Source organism: Oncorhynchus nerka, linkage group LG4, assembly GCF_034236695.1.
Source record: "Oncorhynchus nerka isolate Pitt River linkage group LG4, Oner_Uvic_2.0, whole genome shotgun sequence".
Classification (NCBI taxonomy): Eukaryota; Metazoa; Chordata; class Actinopteri; order Salmoniformes; family Salmonidae; genus Oncorhynchus; species Oncorhynchus nerka.
The window spans coordinates 76,835,454-76,845,721 of record NC_088399.1 but is presented as its reverse complement, the minus strand read 5'-3'; the positions used below and the strand labels follow the sequence as shown (position 1 = coordinate 76,845,721).

The window sequence follows — 10,268 nt, the reverse complement described above, 5'->3', positions numbered from 1 at the left end:
TTACTTGTTTGCTAGTGGACTGTCTCATTTATCTGGCTTCCTTACTTGTTTGCTAGTGGACTGTCTCATTTATCTGGCTTCCTTACTTGTTTGCTAGTGGACTGTCTCATTTATCTGGCTTCCTTTACTTGTTTGCTAGTGGACTGTCTCATTTATCTGGCTTCCTTACTTGTTTGCTAGTGGACTGTCTCATTTATCTGGCTTCCTTTACTTGTTTGCTAGTGGACTGTCTCATTTATCTGGCTTCCTTTACTTGTTTGCTAGTGGACTGTCTCATTTATCTGGCTTCCTTACTTGTTTGCTAGTGGACTGTCTCATTTATCTGGCTTCCTTACTTGTTTGCACTATTTCAATATGTAAATAATAATACTGAGAACAACCAGATTCAATCAAGTAGATTATGTTGCAACGTTGAGGTGTGTACAGTACTTCCTTCTCAAGCCTTCACAAGACAGCTGGATAATGTTCTGGAAGATATTAGTAGACCAGTGTTTTGTTTCCCAACCCTCTAAGGGTTTTCCAAGGTCAGAAATTCATAAAATTAAAAAACAGGCGTTACTACAGAATGACAATGACTTCATGTAAGATTTGGTTTGTCTATGGTAAAAAAATAATGAATTGGGAGCCACTGCATTAGATGACTGGAGCAGGAGATCAATGGATACTGTGACTTTATTAGCCTGAAGGCCATAATGTACTCAAATACAGCAGCAAATAAAAAAATGAACTACAGTATGAGACACTTGAATACAGCATTATGTGACTCAATGGAAAAACAGGTAAAAAAAAAAAGACTTGACTCCAGCTGTGCTACATTAACCATATTATAGACCTGCTTGAAAAGTTTTATCATGCCAAATTGACAAAGTTCAATGCCACTTGCTGAGTAGCCTTTCCAGTGCTGCCTCTAGCCTTTTAGAACCCCCCCCCCCCCCTCCTCCTCCTCAGGTGGAGAACATCTTGCCGTTTCAAAGGTAATATCCTGGAAGTCTACACAGTTCACCATGAGGTGGAGAGGACATGTTTCAGTTACACATTTTGTCATGACTTATGCCATGTTCATATGATACACTATATGACCAAAAGTATGTGGACACCTGCTCATCAAACATCTCATTCCAAAATCAGGGGTATTAATATGGAGTTGGTCCCCCCTTTGCTGCTATAACAGCCTCCACTCTTCTGGGAAGGCATTCCACTAGATGTTGGAACATTGCTGCTATAACAGCCTCCACTCTTCTGGGAAGGCATTCCACTAGATGTTGGAACATTGCTGCAGAGACTTGCTACCAGTTGGGTGATTAGGTCTGGCGTACCGATTCATTCCGAAGGTGTTCAATGGGGTTGAGGTCAGGGCTCGGTGCAGGCCAATCAAGTTCTTCCAAACCATTTCTGTATGGACCTTGCTTTGTGCACAGGGGCATTGTCATGTTCAAACAGGAAAGGACCTTCCCCAAACTGTTGCCACGAAGTTGGAAGTAGTGTAGTGTTAAGGTTTCCCTTCACTGGAACTAAGGGGACTAGCCGAAACCATGTAAAAAACAGCCCCAGGCCATTATTTCTCCACCACCAAACTTGACACTAAGCATTGGGGCAGGTAGCGTTCTCCTGTCATCCGCCAAACCCAGATTCGTCCATCGGACTGCCAGATGGTGAATCACGCTTCACCACTCCAGAAAAACACATTTTCAATGCTCCAGAGTCCAATTGCGGCGAGCTTTACACCTCTTCAGACGACGCTTGGTATTGCACATGGTGATCTTAGGCTTGTGTGTGTGCGGCTGCTTGGCCATGGAAACCCATTTCATGACGCTCCCGCAAAACAGTTTGTGCGGACATTCCTTCCAGAGGCAGTTTGGAACTCTGTAGTGAGTGTTGCAACAGGGGACAGACAATCTTTACGCTTTACAGCACTCGGTGGTCCCGTTCTGTGAGCTTGTGTGGCCTACCACTTCGCAGCCGAGCTGTTGTTTCTCCAAGACATTTCCACTTCACAATAACAGCAATTACAATTGACAGAGTAGCTCTAGACAAACTGACTTGTTGGAGAATGTGGAACCCTATGACAGTGCCCCGTTGAAAGTAACTGAGCTCTTCAGTAAGGCCATTCTACTGCGAATGTTTGTCTATGGAGATTGAATGGCTGTGTGCTCGATTTTAAACACCTGTCAGCAACAGGTGTGGCTGAAATAGCCAAATCCACATATACTTTTGTGTGTGTGTGTATAGTGTCTGTAAAAGAGTGACAAAATTACAAAAATCAATGGAGGCCCCCCTGGAGGTCAGGGTCCCTGGCTCAACTACCTTACCTAGCAATCTTTAAATGTTTTGCTGACCTGACATGGGCTTATTGAGCGACTGTCATAAGTGGGAAACTACTGATACACAACAAAATGTCAAAATTGCACCTGGTGTATTCTACTTGTCAAAAGTGAGTCGAGACCCAACAGTTCCTTGAAAAAGAAAAGGGCAGCGCGTAGTCTGCCTATAGGAAGAGGCAGCTCCGAGTCTGTCGTACCTGCTGCACATAAACATTTTTGGGGAATAATCTTCAAATCTTCAATAATCTTCAAATGAACTGAAATAAACCCAACTTCATGAGGGAAGCACACATGGCAAGTATGAAAAACATTTTAAAATAAAACTGTTTATTTTAACAAGTGTTGTGTGTCTGAACATCATTTTAAACAACTTATTCAGCTCTGCTTTCCTCAGCTGGTCGAACTGAAAACTAATACAGCGCCTCCATCTAGACAGTTCTGGAAAGGTCAATGTTGAACCCCTAATTGATCCCCCTTATTGTGTAAAATAAACCTTAGGTTATATTTACATTTAGATTTTTTTTTGCATTAACCAAAATATTTGTTGTTGGAAAAATAGATTTCCCTTCTTCATAATGTCTCTAATTGGTCGCTGAAGCAGCGTTTCACAAACTGAGTTCATAATATTATAAAATTTAGCCAGTGTTCAACGTGTTGTGTATTCATCCATCTCAGCTCCATCTTGATTCGACGGCAGAAGACAAACAACTTAAAACAAACTAGTCTTGTATAAATCTGAATTGGTAACAGAATTGAACCGGTGAGTTGAATCGTTGACAGTTGTCAATGAGATTTCATGACATCATACAGGGGAAGTACCAAAAATCAGCACTTATACAATGGATGGGATACTGTTGGTTTAAGACAGCTATAAAAACAATAGAACCTAGAGTGTATAAAACACACAAAACACCTGTCCATTTAAAACAACAGTATCTAAAGTGCCACAAATAACTATCCTGGTGGATTTATGTATGGTGTGTGGTAATTAGACCCAGGGAGGTCCTGGTCCTGGAGCTGCCCAGGGACTCCGGGCAGGGCTGTGGCCCAAGTAGGCTCCTCTGTAGTGGGGAGGGCTGGGAGGTAAGGCTGGGCCGTGCCGGGGGGACAGAAAGCCTTCATGTCCTGGAAAGAAGGGCTGAGGGTGGCAGGGTCTAGACACCATAACAAATGGGGGGCTGGGGAGCCTTCTGTACTCCTGTGACTGCACACCCCTCATCTTCATGGGGAAGGGACCAGAGTGGGGATTGGGTCCAATCCCCTGGGGCATTGTATTGTGGGGGTACGGGAGGACCTGGGGTGTAAACTCGTCAGGGTTAGAGTGAACGAAGTGCGGGCCAGGGGTGGTTCTAAACCAATCAGAAACCACTTGGTAGGGGTCACAGTTTATTCTGTGGCCCTCTGGGAATGGCAGGTAGGAGCCAGGGTCAGTCTCATACTCCTGCGGACCTGATCTATAGGTGTCAGGGGTCAGCTGTGTGCCTCCATAGGCCCATGCTTCTCTGTACTCAGCCTCACATAACTGCACCTGCTGCATGGCTGCTATGTCACCCATACGACTGCTCATCTCTTCTCGGTGAAGGGCTGGCCCTGCCTGATCTCTATGAATGGCTATGTCATGTCTGAGATCTGCTGTGTCAACCATATGAAGCCCTACGGCGCCCCTATGAGTTCCTGTGAACCCCTGCGCCTGGTGCCATTGTGGAGGCTGGCCTTGCAAATACTGTTGGTGGTAAAAGTCTGAGTTCTCCTCCCTCTCTCCATCCTTTCCTTCCTCTCTCTCCCCCTCCTCCACCATGACCTCCACGATGAGCCCAACTCCATCCTGAATTTCAGCTCTGCATCGCTCCTCTTCCTCCATCAACTGACGGTCAGTTAGCTCCTCTCCTGTAGCATACCAACGGTCAGTTGTCACTTCTGTTGTAAAAGACTGATTGTCAGTTGATCGTTCTCCTGTTTGGTACATTTTGTCAGTTGACCTGCTTCCTGTGGAAAACCCACTGTCTGTTATCCTCTCTCCAGTAGAGTAAAGACTGTCAGTTGTCCTGTCATCCTCTGCAAGCCTCTGAGCCCCAGAATGACACTCATTCCCCCTCTCATCCTCCTGTTCTTCTTCCATTAGAGGAGTGTCTGTCAAGCTCTCCTTCAAGAGACGGCCGGTAGTGAAGAGAATCGGCCCGGCAACAGACGCCGTGTCAGTGATGTCTCTGGCACAGGCTAGACCGGGGTAAATACTGCCTTGTCGGTTGTTCTGCCCCACTCGGACATGGAACTTCGTGTCAGTGAGTCGGTTATTTTCTGAATACAGATGGTCAGTTCGGTCCTGCTCTCTCCTGAGGTAAACCAGGTCAGTACTGTTTTGCTCTTTGACAGAGTAGAGACCGTCAGTTGTGTTTTTCTCTCTGCCATCGTACAAAGCATAGTCGGTGAACCTCTGTTCCCCTCCGAGATACAGACGGTCTTTCTCTGTGTCCTCGTCTCCCATAGTCAGCTGCTGATCAGGTATGGCTGGGCTCAGTCTCATAGTCAAAGTGTGTGCATGTCCCGGAGTGTGTGTATTTTCATGTGTGTTTCCGAGTCTTGCGGCAACCGAGTTTCCAGGCTGGCCAAGCAAACGTGAGGGAGCGGGAGAGCGTTGGAATGAGGCATCTACGGTGGGGGAGTGAAGGGGTGAGGCGTGTCTGAGGGAGGAGGGGGAGGTTTCCAGGCTGAAGGAGTTCCTCTCCAAAAGCCAGGGGCCGTCCGTCATAGATAGACTGACCTTGAACACCGGCTCACAGCGAATCAGCTTTGCAGGAACCCCCTGCAGTCCCGCCCCCTTCCCCTCAGGCCCGCCCAGAGACATCTGACTTCCAGCTGTGACATTTGGGGTCGGGGAAAGAGAGGGGTCATGCTGCCATGATGAGGCAGGACGCTTCAGTGAAGCACCTTAAGTGAGAGACAAAAGGAGACGAAGAGAGCGAGGGAGAGAGAAAGAGGCAACGAGAGAGAGAAAGACACTCACAAAGAAGAGGAGTGATACATGTTAGTAAAAAGTTAGATACATTTTTCTATAGGCAAAATAAAGAAAACACACAATGTGTGTAGCAGGGAATGATTCAGGGGACGTAAATCATAAAAAATTAATTAAAGGGCCAGTGCCGTCAAAAATGTGACTTTCCTGCGTTTTATGTACATTTCCACACTAGGAGTTGGAATACTACTGTGAAAATTATGATAATGCCCTTTTAGTGCAAGAGCTGTTTGAAAAGACCGCCTGTCATTTCAGCCTGTTTTGGTGGAATGTAGTTTTGGCCTGCCTGGTGACATCACCATCCGGTAAATTAGTTAATAGACCAATAAGAAAGAGTTCCAAACCAGTCTGCCAATAACAGCTAGTTTTAATTTTTTCCCCCTCCCCCACTTAGACCACTCCGACAGTCCTAGAAAAATGACTGCTCTTGCTTGAGAAATTGCTCTTGCCAAGAAGCTATTTTTGTATATTTTTTTCAATTTTGATTGAAAACAAAATCACAGGAAGGTACTTAATTGTTATCCAGAAATTATTTGACATGGGGATGAAAAAGCTGCATTGGGCCTTTAAACTAACTGTCAAAAGGTTATTTCCAACACAGTGGTACCCAATGTCTTTAACCACCCATTAACAAAGTTGGCGCATCATCCCATGAGGTCATACACTCACCAACCAGTGGCTTGCTTCCATGGAGAAACTCCTCCTCCTCCAAAGAACTAAGCCGTGATTGGATAGAGACACTCTGCTGCAACACAGGGGACTTCTCCGATTGGCTAGATGAGTTCCGACTCTGGGTGGTCGGACTCCTCCATAGGACGGTTCGGTTATCAAGCTGGACAACAGGCCTCTCTGGTTGGACGGAGAGCCTCCGAGGCGATATCACGGTTCTCTGTGACTGGATGGTAAGATACTCCGACTGGACTGATTGCTTCACTGATTGGCTCTGAAGATCTCTCTGCTCCCTCCCAGTCCTGATGGCATGCAAGAGGATGAGAGCTGGAGGAGAGAGAACGATAGATCCGGGGGGACAGTGTGAGTGACGCCGACTGGTACAAAGAGAAGATAAACTGATGGATGAAGGAGAAGAGAGAATATGGACTGACCATCACTCTCGCTGTGTGTTGTCATATCGTCATACATGGCAGCATCCAACTTCAGCACCTAACAGAAAGACAGGACAGAGGAGATTTGCACGCACACACACACACACACACATCACCCCAGCATGCACAGACACACATACCTGTACGTCCCCGGTTCCTTCTCTCTTCTCTAGTATTTGAGCCATCTCCATAAGAGGCCGGGCCAGCTTGGACAGGTCAGGAGGACTCTGCTTCCACTCTGACACAAAGTGAGGGTGATGGACTTTCTATACAACGACAGCCACAGGAGAGAGGAAACACACAAGTGGTATAAATGCAGCTATTGTAGGTTAGTGATTGTGTAGAGCAGTGTTTCGCATTGCCCAACGGGGTGCGCATTTTTGTTTTTGTCCTAGCACTAAAACACCAGATTTTAAAAATACTCATCAAGCCTTTGATAAGAATGTGGTGTGTTAATGCTAGGGCACAAACAAAATGCACCCATTTGTGTCCCTGGGACCAGGATTGAGAAACCCTGGTGTAAAGAGGTGTGGTTTAACCGTACAGGTATTACAATAAGACATCAGAATCATTAAGTAGCTTGTGAGTAAAGAGCACAGATCCAGAAACACACATCCCACACTCACAATGTAGTTGTATCGGTGGAGACTCCCCATGATGTGGCTCCTGACATCAGCCTTACTGAGACGACACACACACACCTCACACAGGTACACCGCCTCAGAGTCCCTGCCGAGTGTCACACACTCTGTCACACAGCCCAGACCTAAAAACACACACACACGTGAAGTACACACAGGTCTAAAGTACACACATTGGTCTAAAACACAGACGTATCATTTACAAAAACACAGAGTTGTTCCTGACCGATTATGGGCTGCAGTCTGTTCTTGTTGTTCAGATACACCCTAAGGGAGTTGGACAGCAGGCTCTGGCCACACACAGCTACATGAGGATGAGAGAATGAATGAATGACAATGAAAGGAAGAAAGAGAGGATGCTGAATGGATGAATGAGGATGAATAAAGAGTTGATAACCCATTGCCTACCATTGTGTGCTCTTCCAGGCTGCATAGTGGCAGACCTCAGGTGTCAAACACCCTAACAACCGAGAAAGAGTGAGAGAAAAAAAAGCAACAGAGTAGATGGAGAAACAGAGAGAGGGAGGCAGGGGGGGGAACACTGTGTGCAAACACCACAAGGTGGCTCAACAACACCAGTCACTGCAAATACGGGGCTGCAAGGGACAGAAGCAGATATCAGCTATGTTTTTTAAATAATATCGAGATAATGCATTATCTAGCTGCTATACCACACTCTACATCTGTCAGTTTGACTTTACAGCACCCATTTGAGTCAAGACTCAATCTCATTTTGCCATGCTCGATTGACAATTGGCATTGATCCCAATCAATTCCATAAAATAGACTCCTGCTCACGTTTAACGGTGCAATGTTTCACAATATCATATTTCACAAAGTTTGACCATACAAATATATTGCCAAATCCATTCTTACCAACACAAGACTTGAAAATGAAGCCGACTTTCAGTCTCACCATTCGTCTTTGTTGATGATGCACGAGCATGTGAAAGGTGATGTAGCTGATTGACTGGCGTCACCAAGGTGTGCTGATAAAAAGTCAAATATAACTCAACTACAGGACTCGATCTATATTTGCGAGATAGAAGAACATACAAATCCTTAATGTAGATATAATAATTAATCTCGTCAGGAACAGAGCGCAATGTGCTAAAATTGAAGAATAGGTCAGTAACAACTTGAATGTGGTCACTGGCCTGTCTGGCTAACGCGTCAGCAATATTTTCTTCCAAATGGTTTAGCAAAACGAAAGTGGCTAGCCAATAGCCAAGAAACAAAACTGGAGTGTCAGGATAAAAACATTCGACAAGCTACCAAATCAAGGCTCGTATGAAAACTGAAGTATAAATGTCACTCTCGCCAAGCTATCGTTAACAATCAAATGTGTGCGAATGAAACTCCGACAGAACTTACATTACATTAACGCTAGCTAGCCAGCAAGCAACTAGCTAGCCAGCAAGTTAAAAAAAGTTCTCCATATGGCTAATTAACATATAACAATAGAATGACCTACCGGTCTGTACTCCACGTCAGGGGAAATGGTGTGTTTGATCTGTCTTTCTGAAATCAATGGTTAAAAGAGATTAGTGACACGGATTATCAACTCGACGACCGCACTGCGTAAAGCATGAGGTCAGATACAGCGGGAGAAACTCAAGAGTGCGGAACCAAAGAGGGGTGAGGAATTTATTACAGCCTGTTAATCGCACGTCTTCCTTTCGTAAATCAGAGTTTGAGCGGTAATAAAAATGATTATAATTGAATGGGTCAAAATGATACACAATAAAACTAAATTCTCTAGTTTACTTTCATCTCCACAGGAAATCTTTGAATAACAATGTGAGAGCTCAAAAAGTGTACATTATATTGTCCTGCATGACATGAAGTTGGCTATGAAACACTAAAGAACAAAACAGCCATAAAGATAATGTTGCTGTATGAAGAGTTCCCGGTCTGTGTAATGTCACCATCAACTGAACATACAAAACCCTCTGCCAATCAAACGTGGACTGCCATCTGGAAAGATGCCTTCCAAGTTACCATCCTCAGTGAGCTGTCTGCAATTCTAGCAGACATGCTCTCTCTGGCTTTACTCAGGAGCTAATGAATCTTGAACAGCTTCCTTTTCTCACCTCCCCAGTCTTAATCTTTTATCCTGTTCAAGAGTTATATATTTGTCTATTGACATAGTGTTCTAATTGTATTCAATGTATGGTAATTGATTGTATTCATCATACTAAATCTATTAGAATGAGGGTGTGTGTAATTCTTAGTGTCCTTTTAGAGTCTCAAATAATTCGATTTAAATATGTTTATGTGATTTTGAAGGTGTGGGAGTAAAGAGGAGTTATGGGTTGTAGAAATGCACATAAGAGATGGGAACAAAGAGGGTGTACAGAAGGATGTTGTGTGGAGAGATCCCCCAAGGGTGTATAGATACATATGATGTTGCTTGAAATGTAGTTGTAGTCTTGTCTCTGCTTATAATGAGAAGAGAAACAAAATAAAAACTTTAGGACTGGTAGACTTGTGCCAGCAGTATTATGAGAATAGGCTACTATCAGTATCATGTGTGAAGGTTGTTGGGAAATGTTGATAGGAATTATAATTTGATTTAAAATTTGAGATATTAAATACACCTTGTGTTAAGGGAAATGTGAATACTGACAATACAAGGGACCATTTGGTAAAGGGTTTGTTGTTGCAACAGGAAATCACACTTAGATCCCGACATCTGTGTATCTGCATTTTGGGGGTATACTTAGAAAAACAGTATTATGCTTCAAACTTAGGAAAGCAGAGTATGTTAAAGGGACAGTGTTCTCTACCGAGAGAGATAGCATGTGCATCCTTAGAAACACACATAAATCATTATACAAGTACACCCGTAAAACATTGGGCCACCTAGAGCTCTGTAGTGTTGGGGACTTTCCAAGAATGGGCATTTCCTTGTGATAAGACATGGTTTGCTGACAGGTCCCTCTCGTGTGATTGAATGCGCATACACCACAGCACTTAGACACAAGTAGAAAGATGAGTAAACAAAGTCAAGAGAGATGGATAAATCAAATCAAATGTTATTTGTCACATGCTTCATAAACAACAGGTGTGGACTAACATTAAAATGCTTACTTTCTATCCCTTCCCAACAATGCAGAGAGAAAGAAAACAACTCAAAGAAAAGTAAAACACATAATAAGAGAAACACAATGAGTAATGTCAACTTGGC

The 10,268-nt window shown here is 44.1% G+C and overlaps 1 protein-coding gene across 8 annotated transcripts; it reads right to left on the bottom strand.

The window, feature by feature from the left end:
- Positions 1 to 2,627: 2,627 nt before the first annotated feature.
- LOC115128631 (uncharacterized) lies at positions 2,628 to 8,673 on the bottom strand. 8 transcript variants are annotated; one of them, XM_065017882.1, is made up of 9 exons: positions 8,553 to 8,670; positions 7,955 to 8,107; positions 7,487 to 7,674; positions 7,305 to 7,382; positions 7,064 to 7,203; positions 6,578 to 6,703; positions 6,438 to 6,495; positions 6,004 to 6,330; positions 2,628 to 5,249 (listed from the first exon to the last, which is right to left on the bottom strand). In XM_065017882.1, the coding sequence occupies exons 3-9, from the start codon at positions 7,509 to 7,511 to the stop codon at positions 3,310 to 3,312; spliced, it is 2,694 nt and encodes an 897-aa protein (XP_064873954.1). In that variant the 5' UTR covers positions 7,512 to 7,674; positions 7,955 to 8,107; positions 8,553 to 8,670; the 3' UTR covers positions 2,628 to 3,309. The 8 variants fall into 8 exon arrangements, with proteins under 8 accessions (XP_064873954.1, XP_064873956.1, XP_064873955.1 ...); XM_065017884.1 differs by having other exon boundaries at positions 7,487 to 7,538; XM_065017883.1 differs by having other exon boundaries at positions 7,995 to 8,107.
- Positions 8,674 to 10,268: the final 1,595 nt, after the last annotated feature.

Bases quoted from the DNA above. Each gene is read 5' to 3' on its own strand.
- LOC115128631 (XM_029658665.2), bottom strand. From the start codon at position 7,511: ATGCAGCCTGGAAGAGCACACAATG. The intron at 6,704-7,063 runs GTGAGTGTGGGA...GTCGTTGTATAG, and splicing joins TCCACCGATACAACTACATT to AAAGTCCATCACCCTCACTT. The intron at 5,250-6,003 runs GTGAGTGTATGA...CTCTCACTTAAG, and splicing joins TGGAAGCAAGCCACTGGTTG to GTGCTTCACTGAAGCGTCCT.